The sequence below is a fragment of the Fistularia commersonii genome, chromosome 17, assembly GCF_037954325.1.
Source record: "Fistularia commersonii isolate RoL2024-O1a breed Wild chromosome 17, RoL_Fcom_v1.0, whole genome shotgun sequence".
NCBI classification, from domain to species: Eukaryota; Metazoa; Chordata; class Actinopteri; order Syngnathiformes; family Fistulariidae; genus Fistularia; species Fistularia commersonii.
The window spans coordinates 1,561,985-1,589,299 of NC_141300.1; the positions used below are offsets into that span (position 1 = coordinate 1,561,985).

A 27,315-nucleotide genomic window follows, 5' to 3' on the forward strand; every position below is an offset into this window, starting at 1 on the left:
GGGTGTAACTCATGTCCAATTTCCTGTTTTGCCCGTCAATGCTGAGAGCTTTACGGCGTTTGGGTGACCATCGTTCACCTCCGACTCAAAGGTTGGAGGCAGGACGGCTGCTATTTTGAATACGTGTTCAGTTTTCAGGTTCTTTCTGGTATTCATGACTCATTGGCAATTTCCTGTGCAGAACAATGTGGACAGGTTATTCCCTCACTGATGGACCTCCAGTCGGATGGAACTGTGAAGGGGTGGTGGCGATTTTTCTTTTCTAACGCAGATTATCTAACATGGGTTCTTTGAAGACGTTATGTCTGCGGCAGGTTTTGGAAATCCCTCCCGTTCGCTCACAACAAAGGGCGTGGATGGTGGCCAACCTTTCAGTTCCATTATTTCACTGGAGCGGTAGATGCAGATCCCACCCCTTCCTGCCTTCTCTGGGGAGATAATTAGCTTCTGCTGGACTGGAACAGGTGAAGGAGAGTGTCAAATTCACTGACAGAACACAATTTTGATCCGGGAGGGGGGTTGTAAAATCAAAATATTGGAGGAAGAATCGGGGTCGCGCGAGGAACGAGCCTGGAATTGCTATTTCTAATGGCGACAGAATTGTGTTGTCGTTTGAGCTAAGTTCCAGGCTGCGGAAATGAGTCACTTGCTGAGAGGGAGCTTCGCTGGCCAGCAGGATCCTCCCATAATCAGTATTATCCCCAAAAGGAAAACACTTCCAGTGGAACATTGTGATCAAAAAGCTGCGCGCCCATGTTAACTGCTTCCTGGATTTGGCAAAACAAAAGCGAGGCTGCAGGTCTTGGTCGGCCCTCGGGTTCTGACTCCTTTCGAGCCCAGAAACATACACAGAATACTGAGTTTTAGTGTCAGCAGCTGGACAAAGTGGTGCTTCTGAGGTTTTGGAGGCAGAGCTGAACTTGCTCTTTGCCTGGGCTGTTGGTCGACGCAGCTGAGCTCTGATGCCACCTTCTGGTGGCTCAGACAAGGTCTCCTCTGAGCCATTGTTTGAAAACGGTTGGTCAATGCAGGTTGTTACAGAAACACTGGTGTTTTTGTACTTTATTGACAAGGGCAGCACGAAGGTCTGTCATTAGAAAGCTGTGTATTTACGTTCATACACACAAAAAAGGATCATAAATCAATTCATGATAAGATCATTCTCAGTCAGTTCATATAATCTCTTCATTTTGGAATGACCTTCACATGAATAAAAAGACGTGGTGCTCACTGTTGTGTGATTTAAGTTTCATGTCTTCTTATGAAACATGCATGTGTTAGCAAGAGCAATACAACGACAGGTTTGCAAAACAAAGAAAATACGAAAAAAACCCAAAGAAACTCATCTTTCCATGAAAGATGAGGTCTGATAAACAAATTGAGAACGTTTGATATCTTAAAGCGGTATTTCAATCATGTTTACCTCAAAAAATGGGGAAAATTCACATACACATGAATTTTACACAATCAGAATTGCAGGTCAGAAGTGAAAGTTACTTGCTTTTTTGGATATATTTAAAATACATACCATAGCCATGAATACATAGCCAACTTATGAGAGATCAAAACATTGTCAGCCAATTAATCTATTGTTATAGCAAATAATAACTGAGGATGGTATTTCGCCACATAACAAAGTTTAAATTGTTTTTATTGCTGTTCCGAAATGACAAGTCACTTTCTAAGATCGCTCTCCATCGGTTAAAGACACAACTGTTCATTTGAGAAAATCTCTCGCCGTGGCAGATTCTTTGCTGCGACTTTTGTGACACTATTTGGAATTTATTTCACTCTAAACTCCATTTTAAGTTAAACACCGCACACAAACGCACAAAGCGATTTGTATGTGTTTTGTAAGAACAGTTTGTGAAAGTGGTTCATGATGTCAGTGTTTCCCCGTGTTTGGAGCCTCTTCCTGTCATCGGGATCGATCAGAGCCTCATCAAAGCTAATGATTGTGCAAATTTTCTGCCGCGAAGCTGTCCTTGATTTAGCCTGAGCGTATAGTACAACTTTAAAATATTTTCCGCTTACTCTTCCACACAAATGTTTGATAGTTACCCATTTTAATATATCATCTTGTTTGTTTTTTTCTTAAATTGTTTCAAAAAACAAAGTATGACGGCTGTTTCGTGTTTTTTTTTTTTTGCACAGGCATATTTTAGACAACTATAAATGGACCTTCGCCTTTATAAAGAGTTTCTCCGTCTTTCGAACCGTCTCAGTTGTCGGTGAGGCCGGCGGGGCGGATCCCACACTAGAGTGAAAGAGACTTCAGAAAAAAAACAACAACACAATAAAAACATCAACTTGGCTGTGTCGGACAGTTCGCTAGCAATCTCCCCGGTGGATACATAACATCACGGTGGGTGAAGCGGCGAGTCGTGCCAGCGGGGCAACGACGATCCCGACCGGCTGTTTGCTAGCATGCGCCGCTGGCCGAGCTAGCAGTGCGTGAAGAGGCTAAAGTCAACGGTCTGTGCTAACGGTAGTGCGGACATTTTACCAATCCTCCGAGATAATACCGCCGAGCTCGGCGGCGACTCGGTCAGAGAGACGAAAATACCCGCTTAATAATCCTAGCTGACTATAAACATCAGAGGCCTGTCGAGAACGGAGAGGATAACCCCCTCGAATTTTGCCGGAATTAGCTTAGCTAGTTAGAATGATTAAGTTGTTTCGGGCTAAGTCACACAGCCCAGTCAGGTCGCTAACTTAGCTCGGTGTGTTTAGCGAAACCTCCTTTTCTTAATAGTCCTGATTCCAAAGACGTCAATTTTAACTGCACGGTAAAAGTGCGTCTCTACTGTCCAGCAGACATCGAATAACACGGTTTGTAACGCCAGTCTAAGGGGAAAGCTGCAGCTAAGAACACATCTTCGATCGGATCTTTCCAGTGAAGATGTGCTCCTTTCAACAGTCCGGTGTGATTCCTAGGCCAGGGGTTTCTGCCTTGCAATATTGTCTGGTCAGATTACATGTGGAAGACACGATTACGGAACATATTGGTGCCGTCACCTCGAATGACTATGGATAAACTGACCCATCGTGTATTCATTTGTAGATGCCCTCAGCGATGAATGCAAACAGGACTGTGCAGTCTGCCAGCCCAGATGTGGGATCCGCTCCAGGGTGCACAGGCAATTTTGCACTCAGTGGACAGTCAGAAGTCTTGAAGCAAGTGCTGTGTGTCATTGACAAGAAGGCCCGCAACATGGAGAAGAAAAAGGTAAAAGTCGCCGAGCACATTGTCCATGTTTTCTGTGTGAAATGGCCAGTCTCCCGCTTGGATGAGATCCAGTCAGTAGCGCTGGTGATCAGTCTGCGTCGGTAAATATTTACCTCACTGAGGTTAAATTTCAAAAGGGTTCTGCTACAATGTGGATGTTTTCTTGCAGAGCAAACTGGATGATTATCAAGTGAGGAAGGACAAAGGAGAGCGCCTCAACCAGGATCAGCTGGTCATTATCGCTTAACAACATTGAAATACCTAAATGTAGTTATTGTGCATGGGCATGTGTTTGTAATCTCTGTTTCCACTTCTTCCCAATAGGAAGCCCTCTCCAAGTACCAGGAAGTCATTAATAACTTGGAATTTGCCCGAGAATTGCAGAAAACCTTCATCGCCCTTGGACAAGATGTACGGATGATAGCCATTGCACAGTATGAATGTTGTGGCCAGAATGGTTTGCAGGACTGAGTCTTCTTTCTGTCACCATCAGATCCAGAAGGTGGTGAAGAAGTCTGCACGGCGGGAGCAGCTGCAGCGGGAGGAGGCAGAGCAGAGGAGACTGAAGACTATTCTGGAGCTGCAGTTCCTCCTCGACCGTCTGGGAGATGAGGCGGTGCGACTGGACCTGAAGCAGGGACTCGGAGGCTCACCGCTGCTCACGGATGCAGACCTGGCAGCTTTCGATGAGTTCTACAAGTTGGTTGGGCCAGACCGTGACCAGAGTGTCAGGTTGGTCTCAGGATTCCTCCCTCTGTGTGCTGAGGATTAAAAGGAAGTTTTGCTCCCAGGTGGGTCCATTTAACCTTGATCTCTCCACTCTCAGGTTGGCTGATCAGTATGAAGAAGCATCTGTGCACCTCTGGGATCTACTGGAAGGAAAAGACAAGGCTGTGGTTGGAACGACATGTAAGTCGGTTGATGCCAGACAACGGCAACAACCAGTAGAATGTGAATTGCAACATATAGGTGAAGGGATGCTTCCTGGCTTATGGTTTTTCAATATTATTCATGCAGATAATGCTTATAGCTGGTTCCAAATGTGCTATTCTTGCTGTGAACAACGAGATGGCATTTTCTGGCTTCATAGATTGACTCGTAATCACGGAGGGAACTCTGTAAAGCTTCCATGGCGATGGAGTTGCCACAGCAGAGGTGAAGGCTGCATGTGGGGGGGGGAATGACCTGCCAGAAAGCTTCTGTATGTTCTCTGGTGCAGAGGAGGACCTTCGGGCTGAAGCGCACACAGCTCTCCAGCGTATTTGAGGTAGAACCGTTGAGGTCTGCTGTAAGGACAGAGCTGTGTCAAAGACACCTCCCATAGTTGCATCAGTCGCTGCTCCGAACTGTGTTTGTGGTTGGAAGTGGTTGCTGCTGCTTCGGTCGGGTAAAGTATTAATCAGATTAATTGACCTGATTGTAGGCCATCTGAGCTTCAGTCCGCCCACCCTGTGATTCCGAGTGAAAGTCCAACTGCCACTGTTGACAAGTTGTTGCACTCCTTCACTCAAATCATCTAACCTGCACGCACATACCCACACACACCGTTGCTTCTGAATGAAAAGCCTCCTGCAGGGGACATTACCCCCCCCCCCCCCCCCAACACAGAGGTTTGTACTTGCATCACACACCTAAGATTTAAAGTGTCGATTTTTAAGGCAGGTTGGAAGCCTGTGTTCAGTATCAGTAGCAACAGACCTGCTTTCACAGATTGATAATCTCGAGTCCTCGATCAGCAGGGCTTCCTGCCATTAATATGTTAATGTAGAACGTGCATTGTGTTGTGTTAATGCCGCGTGTGTGCCGGGCTGTGATGTGAATAATCAGGACCAGGGGATATTGATGTACTGCATTCTCAGCGGTCTGGCCGCAGGTTTCACTGCTGCATTCTGCTTCGGGGCTGAGCGCTGTGGGCTTATCCTGACTCAGCAGCAGGGCAGCGAGCCAGTTGCCCCGCCGTTCGGATGGCCGGAGCCGCATTGGGACACTGGTGACCCGGTTCAGTGTTGTAACCTGTGCCAACCCTTTCACCTCAGCGTCGAGGGCCAGCAGGACCATTCGGGCCATAATTATTCAGGCCCCAGCAGCACCAAAGAGGAGGAAGTGACTGCAACCCAAAGAGCCGACATGGACACACTTCAGCTTTTCTGGGGATTTTAGTGATTCCCGACAATTCCTTAAATGGCTGCATTTGGATTAACCTGCGCGGGAACTCCTCACTGTGAGCAGTCATCAATGGGGCTAAGTTTGAAAATGTCCCTCGTAGGGAGCTGAGATGGAGGAGAGGTGCAGGTGAAGATTCACTGCTTTTTCTTCGGCCAGGTCTGATTTTTATGCGTTTCCCGCTGTACAGCTGCACTGGGTCAACACTGATGGACCCCTCTCAGACAGACCTTCTGTGAGATGTCTGCTTACATTTCTTTCCGAGGGGTTTTTTTTACTTCCCCAGTCAGTAGTTGAACCACATGCTCTTCCTGTGAACACACACACACGTGAAGGAAAAAAAAAATGTGCACTTGATGTGGCTGTTTGTCAAGTGTGTTAGCTGATGCGGGTTGTAGCAGCTTGATGGCTGCAAGCATCCACACGCCATCGTTGCAGTTGCTTCTCTTCTCATGGTGTAGGTGCCGGAGGAGGGAATTTCATGCAGTCTATTTCCAAAGTGCATCAGTTAAGGTCTGCCCTGAAAGCCCTTCACTCTCCTTGAATCTGCAGGGAGTCACTGGTTCGAGTCCTGTTTGGAGACACTGTTGTTTGGACTCACTGGCCAAAGTGGTTCTTCATTTGAATGCAGCAGCTCCCAGACTATTGGACTGATGCGAGGAGCTTCGGCACAGATGCACATCTACTCTTTCTGACTGACATTTGCCTGTCTCAGCTTGTCGGCTCCTCTAAGTGTCCACATTGAGACTGGTGTCCCTCAAGGGTCCTGCTCAAAGTTCACAATGAATTTCACAACCAGGGAGTCAAGAAAGTCCTTGGCCTTTACAAACAGTGTGTTTCCTTTGAGGGAGAAACTCAGAAGCTCCGTGTTCTGCACTGGTTAAAACCAGATGGCAGCCTCTCCTCCGGCCCACCAGGTCACCTGCTCAGGTGGCCTTCCACCACGGTGCCCTCACCACGGCTGCCAGGAGGAAGACGGAGGAGCCAAAAGTATCTTGGCTAGATTATGCTGACTATATTCTCTTCCTCTTAAATAAAGTCCATACCACCTGTCTGCGGTGGTACCACCAGATAATAAAGTGTTGCCAAAGCTGTGGTGTGAAGTCATTGAGCAGCCTGCAGTCAGGAGGGTCTGATGGGGCGCTGTCACTGTCAGGATGTGTTACACTAATAAAAGCTGATCCCGCATACGAGAACACCCTGGCTCTTGAAGATAAAACGAGGGTCAGTCAGAACAAATCCAATGTCGGACGGCATGAAACTGTGGTTTCTGAAGATCTTTAGTGTGGTGAGTGTTCTATAAGAGCTGGCAGGACTGATGGTCAAGTCTTGTGTTATCTCTTCAGTAGAGCAAGTAGATCTTTGGATGTCAGTGTCTTGTTGTGGATTCCTGTGTAATCACAGCTCAGAGTGACCCAGGTGTGCGTCTGCTGGTGTGTCCCGGTTGTTGACTGGTGAACTGACAGCGTCCTCTTTCCCCAGACAAGGCATTAAAAGAGACTCTGGACCAGGTGTTGCTGAGCGGCTACTTTGACCAGGTCACAACTCACCAGAACGGCGTTTGCGAGGAGGAGGAGGAGGAGCCTGTGGCGGCGGCAGCTACTGCAGCAGCACCAACAGTAACCGAAGCTACAGAAGCAGAGGAGCAGCCCGCTGACCAAGGTGGCGCTTCACGTGGTCCCGCACACTAAAGCTGCTGAGCCACAGACATCCTGGCCACGCGTTCTGACCCCTCTTCTTCCCACAGAAACCGAAATCATCGAGGAGTTCACGGAGCCCATTGCTGTGGAGACCACAGAGGTGGGCCAGCTCCGCTCTCGCTTTGGTCGCTGAGTGTCTGGTGTTGTTGGTGACCGCTGACCTTTGCCTCTCCGTGCAGTTTGTAAACAGACAGTTCATTCCAGACGCCACGTACGGCGCCAGCGACAAGGAGCCTGGGCCCGAGTGGACCTCGGAAACAGAGGTAGGACACACTCTTGGGTACTCTTGAGTCCTGAGATAGGACAGACATCATTAGATAGTACAAGTATCTGCAGAGTACTACCTCCTAAGACAAGTATCTGCAGAGTACTGCCTCCTAAGACTGAGCAAGCATTACAATACTACCACTATATGTAGTATAAGCATAATACTACCATTATAGGCAGCACAGGCAACATCAGTATACTAGCATCACAGACAGTACAAGTATCATCATAGTACTACCATCAGACAGCACAAGCATCATCCTAGCACTACCATCACATAGTCGAAGTATTCTGAGATTACTCTTCTACCGTGGGGTTCTTGGGGTTTCAGTGCCTTGCTCAACAATACTTCCGCAGGCTAGGAGGAGTGTGGGCATCGAAGCTGTAATGGTTAGGTCAAAGGATGACCGCTCTAACCCCCCGAGCTATGCTGCCTGAAGTATCAGAGAATACCATGTCGCAGATAGTACAAGTAATAATACTACCATCACAGAGAGTGCAAGTATCCTAATACTATCATCACAGAGAGCACACATATCATAATACTACAATCAAACACAATAGTAAAGTGAAAGTGTTTGAATGCTACTTTCACACTAAGGCAGCCTAAGTATCAGAGTAGCACCTCCAGAAACGTACTCTCTTGGTTCCCAGCCTGAGGGAATGCACTGCAAGGTACATTTCTCAGTACAAACATAGATGCAGTCATTGTTCTGCAAGGAAACTGTTGCCATGGTGATACCATAGTGATTCCAGCAATGTGACAGACGCCGGTCTCGTCAATCACTCGTGGACTTGTCCTCTGCCAAGTGGGGTTAGATGTGTGGGTGCCCAGGCGTCTGAGTGAGTGACTGTGCCCCCCCAGGCAGTGAGCGCCATTCAGCAGCAGCAGCCGCCGCAGCCCCCGCCGCCCGTGCAGGCCGCCCCTCCCCCCATTGCCCTGGAGACCCACCCCTTGAACTTAGTGCCCGCCGCACCGCCGACCGACCCCATGGTGAGGAAGCAGGTGGTCCAGGACCTGATGGCTCAGATGCAGGGAACGTACAACTTCATGCAGGTGAGGCTGGGAGATGGCAGGCGGTGCTTGCGGGCGCCCGGTGGGGTTCTAATCAGGTCTCCGCTGCCAGGATTCCATGCTGGAGTTTGACGGCCAGGCCATCGACCCCGCCATCGTTTCAGCCCAGCCCATGAAACCCGTGCAGAACATGGACCTGCCGCCCATGGTGTGTCCTCCAGGTAGGCTCGCCGGACAGACCTGACCCGACCGCCCCAAAAATACCGACTGAAGGGGAGAGCTTATTTCTGGATGTGCGTTTCAGTTCACCCAGAGTCCCGGCTATCGCAAACAAATTCTGTTCCTGTCCAGCCTGAGCCCACACAAGTACGTGGCGATACCAACCACACACTTCCATCACTTAGAATAAGGGCCACATTCAGCGTGTTGTCTGCCCGCAGGTACCCATCGTCTCCCCGACCCCGCCGCCCCTGTACCAGACCTCACACACACCAGATCCACGACCCCCGACAGAGCCCATCGACACCATCCAGGTACACCGGCCCCGCTGCCGCTAGCTAGCGCCGTGGGACCAACACAAGGCTGTCTTATCTTCTCTGTGTCTTATCTTCTCTGTGGGAGCTGTGGGTGTTTAACCCCAGCCTGGGGACACCATTCCGTCCAAAGTGTATTTCTAAATTGTTGTGAGACAAAAATGTTTAATTTGGTCAAGTTTTGTTTGCGTGTGTGTTAGCGTGACGACACCACAGAGCCCCCTCCTCTCCCACCTGGCTCACTGAGCGTCCTTCATCAGATGTAAAGCGTTAATGCAGGTTTTGTTTTCACGCAGACCTCCATGTCTTTGTCGTCGGAGCAGCCTCCCCCCTCCACAGCCCTGCCCCCCGCCTCTCAGACGCAGGTTTTCCAGCCTGTCTCCAAAGCTCCTCACAGCAGTGGCATCAACGTCAATGCAGCACCATTCCAGTCAATGCAGACCGTAAGACCCCTTCTCCCTCCCCCAACCAGGGGATCACCCCTGTTTGTTCAGAAATACTTGGCTTGTATGAGGAACTGAAGTAAAGGTTACTTAATGTTTGCGTGAACGGCTGCCCTAGAGAATGTCCTCCATCTCTGTGTACTTGAACGGCTGTGCAGTCCTTCATGTCCAGGTCTTGGACTTTGCTCCCGTTGAGCCCCGTGAACTTTCCCCCGCTTCTGGCGTTGCCACAATGCGCTCCTTGTTTTCTTGCAGGTGTTCAATCTCAACGCCCCGGTCCCGCCAGCTAACGAGACGGAGGCGCTGACCCCTGCCGGCCAGTACCAGAACAGCTACAACCAGCCCTTCAGCAGCCAGCCCCAACATCCGGTGGAGCAGACGGAGCTGCAGTCAGAACAGTTGCAGTCTGGTAGGAGGGGCTTCGTCTTTGCCTTTTGTTGTTTGCCGCAGGCTCGCGTCGAACATTGCGGCGAGACTCCCGCGATTCAGGGAGGCCTGACGTACAAGCGTTTGATTTCACTGAACCTCCAACTCTCTGTCTGTTGAAGTAGTCGGCGCCTTCCATTCCCAAGACCAGTCGGGGGGCCTCCAGCAGCCGTCCCAGCAGGGGCCCAGTTTTGCCAGGCAGACCCAGTCCTTCTACAACAGCAGAGGCATGTCCCGCGGCGGACCCCGCAACGCCAGGGGCATGATGAATGGCTACAGAGGCTCCTCCAATGGGTTCAGAGGTCAGAGCACATCACCGGACGGGTGGGAGGGAGAGGTGTTTCTCCTAGGCCCATCTCCCTCCTCTGCCTAGATGGGGTTTTCAAGAAAATTGGAGGAAGTGGTTGTCATCAGCCTCGCCCTTTCTAATTGAAACCATCAGAAATCTTTGAGTCAAAGGTCCCGTTGGAAAATATGCCTCATGGCACACAGAAACATGTTGCACCATCGCCACCTGATATATTTACAGCATCCTTCATCGAGATCCACACATTTCAGAATGTCACGGAAAAAGTTTAAGCAAAGGACAGTTTTCCAAACTATTTCCAGGCCGCGCACAGACTTGAGTTTTGGAGTATTCCGAGTGACCACATCCTGAATGCAGAGAGGGTCCTGTAGATATCAGAGGCTTTGGTACTTGTTTGAGCAAGGACATGGCGGCCTTGTGACCTGCTGTGTTGGTGTCGTCAGGTGGCTACGACAGCTATCGCCCTCCCTTCGCCAACACTCCAAACTCTGGCTACGGGCAGACGCAGTTCAACACGCCCCGGGATTATTCCAACGGGAGCTATCAGAGGGTACGGCCGCCTCGCTCTTCTCGTCCTCGCTGTCTCTGAGCTGTCTCTAAATGTGTGTGTGTGTGTCCCTTGTCTCCACCAAAGGATGGCTACCAACAGAACTACAAGCGCGGCGCTGGCCAGGGGCCCAGAGGAGTGTCGAGAGGCAGCACTCAGGCGATGCGATCCTGAAAGGCCTTGCTTAGTGACTGTGACTGATTAACCTGCACCACACTGAAAATTCTAAATTCAAGAAAGCGTTGCATTAGCCCCAGCTCACTCATGATCTCTTCTGTTCTGTCCTTCATCAGTGGTATCTTCCTGTCTCTTGGATCAAAGTAACGCCTGCTTTGACATTGGAAATATTCAATCATTTAGTCTGAACACGAAGCTGAGCTGTAAGTCCGAGCAGAGACTGCAGAAGCCACGTGTTAACAATATTCCTGGAAACTTGAAAGATTTCATAAGTTATTTTTTGTATGAAAAAGAGATGCACCTGCCACTGCTGGTCCAAACCCTGGGAGTCGGTTCCCCTTCTCAGTTCTTTTGTCATTTTGGTTCTTAAAAAAACAAAAAAAACTGAAGTGCGTTTTTATGTTCGAGCTCCAGTTCCTTGTTTGTAAATTGATGTTGCTTCAAGAGTTTCAATAAAGTTGTGTTGCATACCCCAGGCTTCTGCTCTGACTTCCTGTCTCTGGGGTACGACCCGCTGACCCGCTGCAGTCCCGGGTCTTCATCGGGTACCTGGGCGCCAGAAAAGCGACCTGAGGAGGCTCAAATAGCGCCGAACACAGCTAGCTTGGTCTTTGGGTCATAGCTGCCCACAACCTGAGCTCGTCCTGGTCCATAGGAGGACAACAGGTGAGATGGGGTGAAAACTACTGAAAGACCAAGCCATCACAACCAGAAAACTTACTTATTCATATTTGTGTTACTTGCTTTTGTAAGTGAATACACTTGTCCTCATATAAAATAAATCAGAATTTTCCCAGAAAAGGCTTTTAGATGTAATTTTGTCAAGAGAAAATAAACTTAGGAACTTCCCGAGCTCCTCTCGCAGATCTGAAAGAGGAAAGTGAAATTAAATGACACTTCCGGCGGCACCGGAAGCCCTCCTTCCCTCCCGCCCCGCCCTTCCCCTCCGCGGCGCTTGATGATGTCGTCACGGGGTCCTTCCTCTCTTCCGTCCCCGTCCATGTGAGCGCCGCCGGCGTGATGTCCGGGTCCTGTGTGTAGCCGAGGCTCCTCCAGGTGTTCGGGGTTCGTTTGAAGGAATTCAGCCGTTCGTCTCTCTACCAGGTAACCGGACTCCGGACACTCCTCCTGGGAGCTTTGTCTCCTGAAGCTCCGCTGATGCTAGCAGCCGGAGGGGAGGGAGGGAGGCACAGGTTACTGGACTCCATGCAGCTAACTGTGTTTCCCCTCCGGTCCTCATCTAGAAGGTTCTTGGTAAAGGTCTCGGAGAAGATCGTCCAAGACCTTCTGACTGAAGAGATGATGCTCCATGTGTGCTCAAAAGCAGCGTGGAGCTCACGCCCAGCAACATGCTGACATCCTCATTGTATTCTGTTGGTGTTTCCCGTGGTCCAGACATGTTCTGCTCATGTTCTCAGTGGCCCGGTCGTGTAACTAGATAACTGTCTGGATCCATGTTCTGCCACCACAGAAGCTCGGGATTAAATCTGTCCCTCATTGATATCGAACACCTATGAGAGCAAGCAGAACATCTCTGACATGAACAACTGTGTGTTCCTCCGGTGAAATCCAGATCAGGAGTATGGCAACCGTCCGCAAGAAGGTGGACAACCGGATCCGGATTCAGATCGAGAATGGCGTGGCTCTGCAGCACCGCTCCATGTTTGTGGTGGTGGGGGACCGAGGCAGGGACCAGGTAGGACACACCTCCTCGTCGCCTGCTGGACTTCTGCTGGACTACCACTGAGAACCTGTTTGTGCTCCGTCCAGGTGGTCATCCTGCATCACATGCTGTCCAAAGCCTCGGTCAGAGCCCGGCCCTCGGTGCTCTGGTGCTACAAGAAGGACCTGGGCTTCAGCAGGTGAGGGCACCTCAGCGGTTTTCCACCAAGTGCTGCTGAGGAAGTGATTTGTCAAACGTGTGTGTGTGTGTGTGTGTGTCAGCAATCGGAAGAAGCGCATGAGGCAGCTGCAGAAGAAGATCAAGACGGGCACACTCAACCTGAACCAGGACGATCCCTTCGAGCTCTTTGTTGCCGCCACCAACATCCGGTACTGCTACTACAACGAGACGCACAAGATCCTGGGGAACACCTACGGCATGTGTGTCTTGCAGGTGAGCCCCACCTCCACTGTGGCTTCGGGAACTCTTGAGCAGATTCCTGCTCTTCTGCCTCCAGCAGACAGACAGATCATCTCCCGCTAATGATGATTGTAACTGTAGCATTAACAGCTACATGCTAATATCCGATATGTCCAATAACAGCTTAAATATTCATAAGAGAAATAACAATGATGGATGCTGCGGTTGATCAGCCCACGCCCCCTGAGAACCTGACCAATGAGAGCAAAACAGAAGAGATAAGGTTGCTACCGTGCACTGAGGAAGTGTGCGGACAGTAGAGGGACGCCCCTCACCACTAGGGGCTAAGCTAACACTGACTGCAAGAAGGTTTGAAGCCCAAGCAAGGAGAGGGTGTCCACCCCCAGGATGGGGGCCTGAAGATGGTTCCACAGGAGAGAAGCTCAGGACCTGAGCGCTCCGGTTCCTCACTCTGCTTTTTTAGACTCTGGGAAATCTGACCGGGCGGTTGGGTCCTTGAAGATATGATCCTCAGGCAGGTTCTTGTTAGAAGACCCGTGGCTCTCTTCCTGCGGGACAAAGATGTGAAGTGTTTTTTTTCCTGGAAGCCTCTTATGTTTCCATCTCCAGGACTTCGAGGCTCTCACGCCAAACCTCCTGGCAAGAACAGTGGAGACGGTGGAGGGCGGGGGCATCGTGGTCATCCTGTTGAGGACCATGAACTCCCTGAAGCAGCTCTACACCATGACCATGGTAGGTTCTCCTTCCCACCGCTGAGCTCCACGCCCTGCTCAGGCGCTGAAGCTCCTCTGATCCGTTCTCCTGCAGGATGTCCACGCCCGCTACCGGACGGAGGCCCACCAGGATGTGGTCGGAAGGTTCAACGAGCGGTGAGCGAAGTTCTGTTCCGGTGCATCTTCTGAGCTGGTCCGGCGCTGAGCCCCTCCTCCTTTTGCAGGTTCATTCTTTCTCTTGCGTCCTGCAAGAACTGCGTGGTCATCGACGACCAGCTCAGCATCCTGCCCATCTCCAGTCACATGGCCAACATCAAGCCGGTTCCTCCTAAGACTCAGGTATGAAATCCTCAGACCAGGGCCATGGAGGAGCCTTCTCCCTCTGGGACACCTATGTCAAAGTCAAGGTGTGCGGGCCAGATCTGGCCTGCAAATGAATTATCTGTTGCCCTCTGGATGATATTTAATTATAATTAGAACTGGCCCGCAGGCCACGGCCACCCGCTGGTGTTTTGCACACACCAAAACTACATTCCCCATAATGTAGCGGTCGCCTACAAGATCACTGCAGCGTGGCAAGCGGGCAGCGTAGCAAGCTGCTTCATGATTCATTAGCAGGCAGAGCACTGATCAACTTTCTGCTACCCGCCTCTTCAAAAATGGCTTAACCTAAGGCTTAACCTAATGGCTTAACGGCTAGAAGAGGGGGTTTCAAGCTAGGTGGGAAGCATAGTACTTTTTCACTGAGGTAAAAGGTAAAACCGTGTGTCATCTGTGTGGAGAAAGTTTGGCTGTAATGAAAGAATATAATCTAAGAAGGCACTGTCAAATTCTCAGAAACACACAAACAAAGACAAGAAAATGGACACAGAACAAAGGCTACAGAAGGTGGAAGAAATTAAAACGAGTTCTTAAGTCCAGGCAGGCTCTGTTCACAAATGCCAAAGCACAAAGCGAGGCTGCTGTCAAGGCTATTTTTATTGTGGCAGAAGAGATCACAAAAGTTTTTGCCATTACGTCCTATGCATGGCACAACTACAGGACAAGATCTGTATAAAGAGGTATCCAGATGTGTCAGTGAGATGGGGCTGCCTTGGGAAAAACGGGTAGGATTGACAGCAGACGGAGCACCCGCAACGTGTGGGCTCAGGAGTGGATTAGTGGCGAGGATGCGGCAGGAAAACGTCACAGATGAGCTGACAGCGTATCACTGCATCATACACAAGAAGTCGTTGTGTGCCAAAGCCTTGAAAATGGAACATGTAATGAGCACCATAACGCGAGCAGTCAACATCATCAGAGCCAAAGGTTTAAATCAACCGCCAGTTCAAGGCATTTCTGGGTGAGCTAGATACAGAGTATGGTGACTTGCTCTATCACACAGGTGCGATGGCTAAGCCGGGGAAAGGTGCTGCAAAGATGTTTGGAGCTGCATGAGGAGATCTGTCTGTTCATAGAAAGGAAGGGGAAGAGATGAAACGTTCCAGTGTGAAATGGCGTTTCTGTGCGACATCACAAGCCATCTGAATGTGATGAATCTGCACCTGCTGGGATGGGGGCGTGTCATCTCTGATGTAGAATACAGTGAAGGCGTTTAAAACCACGCTGAGTCTGTGGGAGACGCAGATGCGGAAAGAAAACTTGAGCCACTTTCCCAGCTGCCAGACCATGAAAGAGAAGCTCTACCGCTGTGTTCCCGATTGCACAGTTAGCTGATAAACTAAGCATACTTGCAGCTGACTTCCGACGTCGATTTGCTGACTTTGAAGCCCAGCCCGTCTCAATGTGACTTTATCTCCTGAACTTGTGCCACCCCTCTGATGGACCTCCTTCTTAATCCTCTCCATCCTCCTCACTCCCCAAGAGGAACCTTCACATCTTCATCTCTGCCTCCTGTCTTCTCCTTTGTGTCTCCAAAGCAGCCACCATGGCTGCTCTCACCTCCATCTTCTCCATCTTCCCTTTCCTTCTGGCTCATCAGCCGTTCCAACCTGCTTGCACACGTTCCTCCACCTCTTCTCCCTCGCTCTGGAAGGTCGACCCTTCAACTCGTTCCCCTTCTTAATCTCCACTTGCTGTAGCCTCACCGCTCCACCAGCCTCCCTCTCCTCCACACACAGCTCTTCTGTCTCGAAGTAACGCGCCATGTCCGTGTTCCCTCTTCTCCAGGAGGACGGTTTGTCTCCCAGGGAGCAGGAGCTGAAGGACCTGAAGGAATCTCTGCAGGACACGCAGCCCGTGGGTGTGCTGGTGGACTCCTGCCGGACCATGGACCAGGTCAGCCGTTTCTCCGCTTTAGGAGATGTCTGTCTTCCCTGAGAGCGCTTGGATCCTAACCTCAGTCTCCTCCTGCAGGCCAAAGCCCTGTTGAAGTTCATCGAAGCCATCTCGGAGAAGACTCTGCGGAGCACCGTGGCCCTGACCGCCGCCCGCGGTCGTGGTAAATCGGCTGCCCTGGGCCTGGCGGTGGCCGGAGCCGTGGCTTTCGGGTGAGGACAGACCCAAGCCCCCCTGGAGCCGCCGAGGTTCCTGCCGCCGCTTCGCCAACATTCTCCTGTCTCCTCACAGGTACTCCAACATTTTCGTGACGTCCCCGAGCCCAGACAACCTGCACACCATGTTCGAGTTCATCTTCAAAGGCTTTGACGCCTTGCAGTATCAGGTTCGTCACCATGGAGACAGGCGTGCGCATGCCGCCTCACGCACGCACGTTGCCTCACGCCCTCTCCGGTGTTCGCAGGAGCACCTGGACTACGAGATCATTCAGTCGCTGAATCCCGAGTTCAACAAAGCGGTGGTGCGCGTGAACGTCTTCAAAGAGCACCGGCAGACCATACAGGTAAGGCGCCACCTCTGCCGTCCGGTCGCTGTAGAAACAAGGCCGGGTCGTCTGACTGTCCTCTGCCCCTCGCAGTACATCCACCCGGGGGACGGGGTCCGCCTGGGCCAGGCCGAGCTGTTGGTCATCGACGAGGCCGCCGCCATCCCGTTGCCCCTTGTCAAGAGCCTGCTGGGACCCTACCTGGTCTTCATGGCCTCCACCATCAACGGGTGGGTTGCAACTACGCTGGAGGTCCAGGGACTCAAAGAACCCATCCATGTTTGTGTGTATACCAGACAATCACATTGATCCCGGAAGGGGCAGAAAATGCTAACACCCCCATGACCTCCTATGGCACCGAGCCCTGTCGTGAAGACCAGAAGGTCAGTCAGAGCGGCCTTCACTGACTGAGTTGGTCCACACAAGGACCACAGGCTGTGACTGATGGACAGTTACAACGCCCTCGGAGTCCGGTCAACCTGGTTAGCTTAGCATAACGGAACAAGTTGGATTTTATTTCTACGCCGTTAAAAATCCCAACCCTGCCATCTGGGCACCCTTTCTGATTAGAGCAGGTGTGGACCACCGCTCTTTAAGATGATCTCCAGAAACCCAACATTCCCTCAGGGAGCTAGCATCCCAGCGCTATGCGGTGGCGTTCTGCCTTGACCGGCCGGGGTAGAAAGAGATAAAAAGGGGATGGACGGTTGATCTGTCACCGCAAACAACAGAAGTGGTAACTGTTAGCATCCATGGCTAACAAGCTGTTGAATCCAGGTCCCCACAATTGCTTTCATCTTGTTACAAAACAGCTGGTGTGTGTGTGTGTGTGCGCAGGTACGAGGGCACGGGGCGCTCGCTGTCCCTGAAACTGATCCAGCAGCTGCGGCAGCAGAGTGCTGCCAGCCAGCTGAGCCTATCTGCAGAGAACCGGACCACCAGCACGGCGCGGCTAGCTGCGGGTACGGCTACGTCCACGTTTGCTCCGGGGGGAATGAGGGAGGATGGTGGGGGTCCCGTTCCGGACGGTGGCTCTAACCTGAACGTGTCCTGCCTCAGCTCGGTCCCTGCACGAGGCATCCCTGCACGAGTCCATCCGCTACGCCCCCGGGGACGCAGTGGAGCGCTGGCTCAACGACCTGCTCTGCCTGGATTGCCTGAACGTCCCCCGCCTGATCTCTGGCTGCCCCGTCCCGCACTCCTGTGACCTGTATCCTCCCCGCGGAAAAAAAACAAAAAACAAAACACGATTTGTAAACCTTGTCGGTCACGCGTGCTAGCGCTGTGACCGGCAGTCGTCCTGACAGTGGTGGACGGATCTTAACCATCATGCAGATACTACGTGAACCGAGACACGCTGTTCTGTTACCACAAGGCGTCGGAGGCTTTCCTGCAGAGGCTGATGGCGCTCTACGTGGCGTCGCACTACAAGGTGGGTCCTCACCTCCCCGGGACTCTGGGTTCGTCCGTCGCAAGACTCTGACGTCTCCTCCGCCCGCAGAATTCCCCCAACGACCTGCAGATGTTGTCTGATGCGCCAGCGCACCACCTCTTCTGCCTGCTCCCGCCCGTGCCCCCGACGCAGAACTCCCTGCCAGAGGTCCTGGCCGTGGTGCAGGTACGACGCCCCCCTGGAGCTCCGCCTGAAGGTCTGGGATTTAGATCCACCCAACCCTGAAGTCCTGGTCTGGAGTCTTTGGGTCGCTCCCTTCAGGTGTCTCGACAGCCAATCACCTGCTTCCGTCTAACTTCCTGTCCTCCTTCCCTACATCATAAACCTCCACTGGTCTTCCTCTGGACCTCCCACCTCAGCATGCTTCTCCATCCCTCCTCTGTCCACGTCCAAACCACCTCAGTGTGACTTAATGTCCAGAAGATCTACCATATGCTGTCCCTCTTGACGGACTCCCTTCTCACTCCCCAAGAGGAACCTCCACATCATTGTCCCTGCTGCCTCCTGTCCAAATCAGACCACATCTTTTCCACCATCTCCATTACTTTAGACTGTCCAGACCCTTAAACTCCACCACCTGTAGCCTCTCGCTCTCTGACACACACTTCCTGTCCTTTCTCTGCTGTCCCTCTGATGGACTCCTCCCTGATCTTCTGCATCTTCTTCACTCTCAAAGTAGAACCTCCACATCTCCACCGCTGCCTCCTGCCTTCTCAATGTATCCAAACATGTCTGTTCTTCACCTCCACCTTTGCTTTCCGTCTGGCTCATGATTTGAGGGTTGTGATTGGCCCTAATGGAGCCCGGTGTCTCGTCCCCCAGGTGTGCCTGGAAGGTGAAATCTCCCGTCAGTCTATCCTGAATAGCCTGTCCCGCGGGAAGAAGGCCTCGGGGGACCTGATCCCCTGGACCGTGTCTGAGCAGGTGAGTGTCGGCGTGGGTTGAGGTTCTCCCGGGTTCCTCTGACAGACTCGGCCCCCCTGTGTCTCCTACAGTTCCAGGACCCGGAGTTCGGCAGCCTGTCGGGGGGGAGGGTGGTGCGGATCGCTGTCAATCCAGACTACCAGGGGGTGAGAGGCCGCCGCCCGCCACGCGTGCCGCCAACGCGTTTGTTCTCCTGATTCTCACTCCGCTGCCACCTGTCTGCTAGATGGGCTACGGCTCCAGAGCCCTCCAGCTGCTCCAGATGTACTACGAGGGGAAGTTCCCTGCCATGGAGGAGGACGCCCCGCCCGGCCACAAGGAGATTGCCTCCGTCAGCAGCGAGGTATCTCACTCTTCTCATCTCTGGGGGGAGGCGGTGGGGTAATTGATTGACAACGGCTGCTTTGTGGCATCCAGGCTGTCAGTCTGCTGGAGGAGGTGGTCACCCCGCGCAAGGAGCTCCCGCCGCTGCTGCTGAAGCTCAGCGAGAGGAGAGCCGAGAGGCTGGACTACCTGGGGGTGTCCTACGGCCTCACCACACAGCTGCTCAAGTCAGTGTGTGTGTGTGTGTGTGTGCGTGCGTGCGTGCGTGCGTGCGTGCGTGCGTGCGTGCGTGCGTGCGTGCGTTTTAAATATTAACTGTGATCTGACAGGTTCTGGAGGAGAGCGGGATTCACACCAGTCTACTTGAGACAAACCCCTGTAAGTATTAACCGTGTGTGTGTGTGTGTGTGTCCTGGTCTTGCTCAGTGGTAACCCTGCATGGTCTCCTTGCAGAATGACCTGACCGGAGAACACTCGTGTGTGATGGTGAAGGAGCTCGTCACGGAAGAGGGAACGAGTCCGTGGCTGCCAGCCTTCTGGAAAGGTCTGCAGCCTTTACCTGAGTCTCACACATTAGAGAAACTGCGCCACCGTGTGGACGGGGAGGGAAGCGCACCCTCAGCCGTGGTTTGAAAGCTAGAAGTTCATCTGAAGTCTGTCTTCCACTACTTCCACTTTGCCAAACTTCTTCTTTTGTGTTTTTTTTTCCTGCGCAGATTTCCGCCGGCGCTTCCTGTCTCTGCTCTCCTACCAGTTTGGCAGCTTCCACCCGAGCCTGGCCCTCAGCATCCTGCAGAATAAGACCACGCAGGAGGAGACCACAAGTAAGACGCCTACCCTGGCCGGTCCAGTCGTCGCTGTCAGACGTGTGCTCACATGAACCTCTCCTCCTCGCCCCCCAGTGCTCAGCTGCTCCGAGCTACTGGCCCTGTTCAGCCCATATGACCTCAAACGTCTGGAGCTGTATTCCAGGAGCATGGTGGACTACCACCTAATCATGGACTTGATCCCAGCCGTGGCCCGCGTCTTTTTCCTCAAGCAACTAGGGAACCTCTCCCTCTCAGTGGCTCAGTGTGTACGTCCTCCTCCGCCCATGTTACCGTGTCAGAAGTTCGATTTATGCATTCCGGAATCAGAGGTGAACTGTTCCTTTGCCGGCATCTCCTCCGGTCCAGGCCCTGCTGCTTGGGATCGGCCTGCAGCACAAGTCCTTGGACCAGCTGGAGAAGGAGATCGAGCTCCCCGCCTCTCAGCTCATGGGCCTCTTCAACAGGCTCATACGCAAAGTCGTACAGGTCAGTCTCCCGTGCTTGAAACACCTCCGACTCCAGAAGCAGGAGAAGCATCACGGCAGCACCATGAGCTCTCGCTCCTTGAACTCCGCAGATCTTTACCGCCATCCAGGAACAGGCCATCGAGGCGGACATGGCCGCGGCCAAGGAGATCACCATGGAACCGACGGTTCGAAGCCTCGGCGAAGACCTGGTTCGTTGTCCTCTGGTGCCTTCGCTCTCCATCTGAAATCAAGACTCTCAGCTCCAGGTTGACCTCCTTTTCTTTCTCCTCCGCCAGGACGAAGCCGCCAAGGAGTTTGAGGAGAAACACAAGCAGGACGTGGAGAAAGTGAAGAGCCTGGACTTTGAGCAGTAAATCTGAGCTCCTCCTGCTCCTCCATGCTTCTCCTCCGTGTCAGCCGAGGTTAACTCACCCGCTCTACTCTCCTAGGTACAGGATCCAGGGAGATGAGGAGGAATGGGAGCAGGTGCTGAAGAAAGCAGGGAACACATCCATGGTCAGCATTAAAAGGTGGGCGATAATACCTCTGCGCCCCGGAAACCCACATGAACCAACTTTATTTAGCGAATCTCGTCCGCTTCCCCTGCAGCAACAAGAAGAGGAAGCTGGACGGAGCTACCGCTGCCGCAGCCAACGGGGCTCCACATCCTGACAAACCCAGGAAGAAGGACACCAGGCATGGAAAGTTCAAGAAGAACAAATTTGGGAAGAAGGCATAGGAGGGAGGCAGGACTGCAGGGTTACTTGGGGTGTCTGCAGATGGATATATTGCACACACACAGACCCAGACCCTGAGTAGATATTGTATTTTTACTTGACATGTATTTTTTCCATTGATTCCCTTTTTATGCCATGATTTAAAGACGTATAAAAAGTTGAGGTAATGGTCATCTGTGGCTGCGCCCGCTGTCGCCTCACTTCAAGGCCCGGGGCTTTAGTTCCGCCCACTTCTCTCTCAACTCCTGCTGGACCGCGGCTGGCGCAAAGATGCAGTCGATGGCCCGCAGGGAGAGCGACCAGATGTCGTGGTGGCTCAGGCCAAAGGTGGAGGCAGCCAGCTGGTACTCCTGAGACAGGTCCGTGCAGAAGACCCCCTTATCGTCCGTCTGCGGGGGGAGCAGAGCGTCGGAAGCGACCGTCAACCTTTTTTTCAAGACGCACCGAGAAGATCTTCTGTGCGTGGATTTGATCACTCACACAGATGACGCTGGGGTGTCCCATCTGGTACCAGTACTGGAAGTGGTGTTTGGAGTAAGAAGGGACGGTTTGGCCTTTTACATTGGATGTCAGGCAAAGTTCTGGAGAAAGGAGATAGGTGGCAGGATCAGCAGGCGGCAGAGGTGTTCGGGTTCCTCCCAGAGATAAGGAGACCTGGCTCACCCAGCGGGATGTTGTGCTTGGTCACTTTGTCCACGAGGCTCTGGCAGCCGCCCATCTGCGGATGTAGGAAGGTGCCGTGACCAATGCGGTCCGGAGGGAGGTTCAGCAGCAGGTCGCTCTCCTCCAGCTGAGATGGGACCTGCAGCAGCAGCGGCACGGTGGCCGTCAGACCTCGGGCTCTGGCTGAGACGGCGGAGGAAGCTTTCGGGGTCTTACTTCTGAGAGGTGCAGCGACAGCTTGAGGCCGCTGTTCTTGGCCCTGAGCAGGGCGGGGAGGAGGTCTTTGCCGTGGCCCACCTGGAAGGAGGAACAATGATCACCTTTCCTGAGGAAACTCAGCTGCTTGAGGGCGAGGAAACGGCTCCGGCAAATTCAAACGGAAGACCAGAACATCAGCTGTGAAGAAACGCCACACAAAGACGTCTCCGTACGAACCGTAGGATCTCCACTAAGGTCCAGCCCGAGCACCAGGTCCTCCGAGGACAGCGCGAACTCCTCGGCCAACTTCACTGTCTCCATGGCGACGGTAGCCCCGTTCCTTCGGTCGATGGCCACCAGAAATCTTCGGGACAGCACAGGAGTGAGTCGATTTGACGGGACCTACAGGACGATGTATTGTGGAGGTCCTCCATCCTCCAGGTCTCGGCTGATCCCTCTGGACTCCTCCAGAAGACGTGTCACCTCCCACCTCAGAAGAATTCGAGTCCAGTTGCCGAGGCTCTACGAGACCACGGCCTCTCGGCAAAACGCAGCAGGTCCTGCGTGAGAACTTACCTGACGTCGATGTCCACGTCTTCCTCTTTGCACTGCCGGATGGCGTGGAGGACAGTGTCCACATATCGCCTCTTTGTCAGTCCTGGGACAACATAAGACACTGGTTGGAGGCTGGAGAAACAATCCCACCTGGACGGTCCGCCGTCGCCACTGACCCGTCTGGACCACGTCCCTCGGGGTGCTTCTCAGCTCCAAGTACTTCACGCCATCCGCTGCAAACTCCTTGATGACATCTGTGGCCACCTGGCGTGGAGGAGAGGAGAGGAGGCGGGCTGTCTATGACATTGAGGACAAAAGCGTTTTCACAATAGCCGCGCGGGAGCGTCGTTCTCACCATCAGCAGGTCCTCCTCCGAGTCCACCAGGTGGTGGATCACCTTGAAGACCTGGAAGCACCTGTTTGCCACATATCACACTTCCGTTTCCGGTTGCTTCTTCTCGCATGCACACATTATAACTTTACTACGATATCCTACCATTTGGTGGGTGAAGCGATACCTACTCATCCAGTGTCCGCTGCTGGCCTTTGGCGATGGCCGTCATCCCGTGGACAATGTTGAGGTGAGGTTTCCTCTGGATGAGCTTCTCGATGGTCTGGACGCTCACCGAGCCGTTCAGGTGGGCATGAAGCTCCTGGAAAAGAAGCGGGACGCCGGATTAAGCGCGTTAGCATCTTAGCATGTTTGCGCGGAGCGAAGTTACAAACGACGGCAACCGCTGCATTTAAAATGTTTTTCTTCGTTTTGCTTCGTCCTCTCACCACTTTCGGCAGCTCCCGATAAAAAGTATTTTCCCCGCTAGCCATCTTGAAAGTTTTACAAGAAAGTGTGAGAGACTTTCTTAAGAAGTGTCCATCGCCGGGGATTGTCAGTGTTTGTTTGTGTGTGACGCCCCGCCGGTGTCACACACAAATAATCCCCCCCGCCGAACTTTAGTTCTTACTGTCACCAACTAAAATGTACGTTCAAAAAAAAAAAAAAAAAATATATATATATATATATATTATACACCCATATAATTCAAATGGTATTTCTGTATATGTATTACAGCTGATTAGAGCAGATGAATGAGGGCAGAACGAATAGGCATTAGAATAAAGTCATCTGGAAATAATCGAGCGAGCTGGATTTCCTCTACATACTCCTACAGTTTAGCATTTATGATAAAAAAGTACATTTTGTGTACTGTATATTCCATCAAAAATCGCATTGAAATGTATATGTATAATATGTATATATATTACCTTAATGGATGACAATCTCTAGCTTTTCCCCTGCAACAAATATTTCTGGATCTGGAGAGGTACTGCGGGTTTTGCTAAAAAAAAAAAAAAATATATGCCCATAGTTTTAGAGACATTCAGCTGTAAGCAGTGCTCATGTAGACAGGATTTAACACAATTCATTGCTTTGGTGAGCTTATATATTTTATTGAGCTATTATACCCATGTGGTTTTATTTATTTGTGTATGTGTGTGTGTGTATACTATAATATATTTTTTATCTATATTAAATACATTTTTGTGCTATTCCATATTTAAAACCTGTGTATTTTTTTTTTGAGCTATTATATATAATGCCTGTGTTTTTGTTTATATATTGTGTGTGTGCGAGTGTGTGTGTGTCTGTATATATATATATATGTAATTAATATTATTTAATCAATATTTAATGTATTCTATTGAAATGCAGCCTCAGGGCGGCACTGGCCCGTGCCTCTCCAAGCCTGCCTTGGGGGGGCACGGAGCAGTGCCTCCCTGTGCCGGTCCCAAGCCCGGATAAATGCAGAGGGTTGCGTCAGCCAGGGCATCCGGCGTAAAACTTTTGCCGAAACCAAACATGCGAGTCAACCATAACTATATCATACCGGATCGGTCGCGGACCGGGTTAACAACGACCGCCATTGGTACTGATGACCTACAGGGTACTAATGGAAATTGGGCTACTGTGGGTCGAAGAACAAGAACAAGAAGAAGAGGAGGAGTGCGTGTTCGGAAGCAGAGAGAGAGGAGGAAAGGAAAGAGTCTGGGACTGAGAGTAGGGACTTTGAATATTGGGACTATGACAGGAAAAGATGGAGTTGGTGGACATGATGCAGAGAAGGAAGGTGGATATACTGTGTGTCCAGGAGACCAGGTGGAAAGGTAGTAAGGCTAGAAGCTTAGGAGCAGGCTTTAAGTTGTACTATAATGGTAGACAGGAAGAGAAATGGAGTAGGAGTTATCTTGAAGGAGGAGTTTGTAAGGAACGTCCTAGAGGTGAAAAGAATGTCAGATAGACTTATAAGTCTGAAATTGGAAATTGAAGGTGTGATGCTCCATGTTGTTAGTGGCTCTGCCCCGCAGGTGGGATGCGAATTTGAAGAGAAGGAGAAGTCCTGGAATGAGTTAGATGAAGTGATGCAGAATATTCCCAGAAATGAGAGAGTGGTAATTGGTGCAGACTTTAATGGACATGTCGGTGAAGGCAATAACGGGGATGAAGAAGTGATGGGCAGATTTGGTATCCAGGATAGGAATGCAGAGGGACAGATGGTGGTAGATTTTGCAAAAAAAGGATGGAAATGGCTGTAGTGAACACCTTTTTCCAGAAAAAAACAGGAACATAGGGTAAGAGTGGAGGTAGGAGCACACAGATAGACTACATCTTGTATAGACGCGGTAACCTGAAAGAGATCAGTGACTGCAAAGTAGTTGTAGGTGAGAGTGTAGCCAGACAGCATAGGATGGTGGTTTGTAGGATGACTCTGGTGACAAGGAAGATCAAGAGGACTAGGTAGAGCAGAGGACAAAGTGGTGGAAGCTGAAAAGGGAGGAGTGTTGCATGGTTTTCAGGGAGGAGTTGAGAAAGGGTCTGGGTGGTCAGGGTGAGCTTCCAGATGATTGGACAACAACAGCTAGTGTTATCAGGGAGACAGGTAGAAGAGTACTTGGTGTGTCACCCGGAAGGAAAGTGGATAAGGAGACTTGGTGGTGGAATGAGGAAGTGCAGGAGTGTATACAGAGAAAGAGGTTAGCAAAGAAGAAGTGGGACACTGAGAGGACTGAGGAGAACAGACAGGAGTTCAGGGAGATGCGGTGAAAGGTAAAGATAGAGGTAGCAAAGGCAAAACAAAGGGCGTACGATGACTTGTATGCTCGGTTTGATAGTAAGGAGGGTGAGAGTGATCTATTCAGGTTGGCGAAACAGAGATAAAGATGGAAAGGATGTACAACAGGTCTGGGTGATTAAGGACAGAGGGAAATGTATTGACAAATGCTAGAAGAGTGATGGGAAGATGGAAAGAGTACTTTGAAGAGGTGATGAATGTGGAAAATGAAAGAGAGGCAAGGATAGAAGAGGCGACTTTTGTAAATCACAAAGTAGCACAAATTAGTAAAAGGGAAGTGAGGAAGGCATTGAAGAGGATGAAGAGTGGAAAAGCAGTTGGTCCTGATGATATACCTGCGGAGGTGTGGAAGTGTCTAGGAGAGGCAGGAGTAGATTTTCTGACTAGATTATTCAACAGGATCTTAGAGAGTGAAAAGATGCCTGAAGAATGGAGACAAAGTGTGATGGTGCCTATTTTTAAGAATAAAGGGGATGTGCAGAATTGTGGCAACTATAGAGGGATAAAGTTGATGAGCCATACAATGAAGTTATGGGAAAGAGTAGTGGAAACTAGACTGAGAGCAGAAGGCAGCATTTGTGAACAGCAGTATGGCTTCATGCCTAGGAAGAGTACTACAGATGCAGTATTTGCGTTGAGAATGCTAATAGAAAAGTACAGAGAAGGCCAGAGGGCGCTGCATTGTGTTTCTGTAGACCTAGAAAAAGCATATGACAGGGTGCCAAGAGAGGAGCTCTGGTATTGTATGAGGAAGTCTGGAGTGGCAGAGAAGTATGTTAGACTGGTGCAGGACATGTATGCTAGCTACAGTACAAGACATATGTGAGACCAGCAATGATGTATGGACTAGAAACTGTTATAATGACCAAAAGACAGCAGGCAGAACTAGAGGTTGCAGAGATGAAGATGTTGAGGTTCTCTTTGGGAGTGACCAGGATGGATAGGATCAGGAATGAGTCTATCAGAGGAACAGCACATTTTAGATGTTTTGGAGAGAAGGTCAGAGAAGCCAGACTGAGATGGTTCGGTCATGTACAGAGGAGGGATAGAGAATATATTGGTAGACGGATGCTGGAATTGGAGCTGCCAGGCAAGAGGTCTCGAGGAAGACCAAAGAGAGTTATGGATGTAGTGAGAGAAGATATGAAGTTAGTTGGTGTGAGAGAGGAGGCTACAGAGAATAGGGTTAGATGGAGAAAGTTGACTCACTGTGGCGACACCTGAAGGGAAAAGCTGAAAGAAGAAGAAGATTTAATGTATTCCATTGAGCTAATTTCTATTATACCTGTGTTGTTTTATATATATATATGTATGTGTGTGTGTATGTAATCTTCTTCTTTCGGCTTTTCCCTTCAGGGGTCGCCACAGCGAATCAACTTTCTCCATCTAACCCTATTCTCTGTAGCCTCCTCTCTCACACCAACTACCTTATATGTGTATATGTAATTTCTATTATTTTATCCATATTTAATATATTAAGCTATATATATAATAGCGGTGTAGTTTTAAACATTATTTCTGTATATGTATTGAAACATATTTTTACACAATGAATGAGGGCAGAGCACAAATGCATTAGAATGATGTCATTTCAAAATAATCAGAACAAAAC

The 27,315-nt window shown here is 50.9% G+C and overlaps 3 protein-coding genes across 5 annotated transcripts; 2 read left to right on the forward strand and 1 right to left on the reverse strand.

Annotated features, from left to right (window-relative positions):
- The first annotated feature begins 2,208 nt into the window (after positions 1-2,208).
- caprin1b (cell cycle associated protein 1b) lies at positions 2,209-11,282 on the forward strand. 2 transcript variants are annotated; one of them, XM_086163850.1, is made up of 18 exons: positions 2,209-2,365; positions 3,065-3,229; positions 3,399-3,461; positions 3,554-3,640; positions 3,723-3,961; positions 4,056-4,138; positions 6,875-7,054; positions 7,140-7,192; positions 7,272-7,355; positions 8,225-8,416; positions 8,487-8,595; positions 8,679-8,740; positions 8,815-8,907; positions 9,204-9,350; positions 9,606-9,759; positions 9,899-10,078; positions 10,527-10,633; positions 10,718-11,282. In XM_086163850.1, exons 2-18 carry the CDS (start codon positions 3,065-3,067, stop codon positions 10,802-10,804), a joined length of 2,085 nt encoding a protein of 694 aa, XP_086019976.1. In that variant the 5' UTR covers positions 2,209-2,365; the 3' UTR covers positions 10,805-11,282. The 2 variants fall into 2 exon arrangements, with proteins under 2 accessions (XP_086019976.1, XP_086019977.1); XM_086163851.1 differs by having other exon boundaries at positions 9,902-10,078.
- Positions 11,283-11,787: 505 nt separating this feature from the next.
- Positions 11,788-21,329, forward strand: nat10 (N-acetyltransferase 10). The gene is made up of 29 exons (XM_086163331.1): positions 11,788-11,911; positions 12,381-12,503; positions 12,578-12,669; positions 12,752-12,923; positions 13,521-13,643; positions 13,719-13,780; positions 13,849-13,963; positions 15,794-15,901; positions 15,980-16,113; positions 16,193-16,286; positions 16,365-16,463; positions 16,539-16,675; positions 17,283-17,407; positions 17,505-17,655; positions 17,781-17,877; positions 17,947-18,063; positions 18,721-18,822; positions 18,894-18,968; positions 19,049-19,165; positions 19,240-19,373; positions 19,476-19,524; positions 19,600-19,690; positions 19,863-19,970; positions 20,049-20,221; positions 20,322-20,441; positions 20,533-20,631; positions 20,719-20,792; positions 20,872-20,952; positions 21,032-21,329. The coding sequence occupies exons 2-29, from the start codon at positions 12,390-12,392 to the stop codon at positions 21,159-21,161; spliced, it is 3,093 nt and encodes a 1,030-aa protein (XP_086019457.1). The 5' UTR covers positions 11,788-11,911; positions 12,381-12,389; the 3' UTR covers positions 21,162-21,329.
- mapda (N6-Methyl-AMP deaminase) lies at positions 21,239-23,513 on the reverse strand. 2 transcript variants are annotated; one of them, XM_086163332.1, is made up of 10 exons: positions 23,356-23,513; positions 23,098-23,228; positions 22,931-22,991; positions 22,752-22,839; positions 22,597-22,678; positions 22,258-22,384; positions 22,039-22,119; positions 21,823-21,961; positions 21,640-21,740; positions 21,239-21,548 (listed from the first exon to the last, which is right to left on the reverse strand). In XM_086163332.1, exons 1-10 carry the CDS (start codon positions 23,398-23,400, stop codon positions 21,357-21,359), a joined length of 1,047 nt encoding a protein of 348 aa, XP_086019458.1. In that variant the 5' UTR covers positions 23,401-23,513; the 3' UTR covers positions 21,239-21,356. The 2 variants fall into 2 exon arrangements, with proteins under 2 accessions (XP_086019458.1, XP_086019459.1); XM_086163333.1 differs by lacking the exon at positions 23,356-23,513 and having other exon boundaries at positions 23,094-23,205.
- Between the last annotated feature and the right edge of the window lie 3,802 nt (positions 23,514-27,315).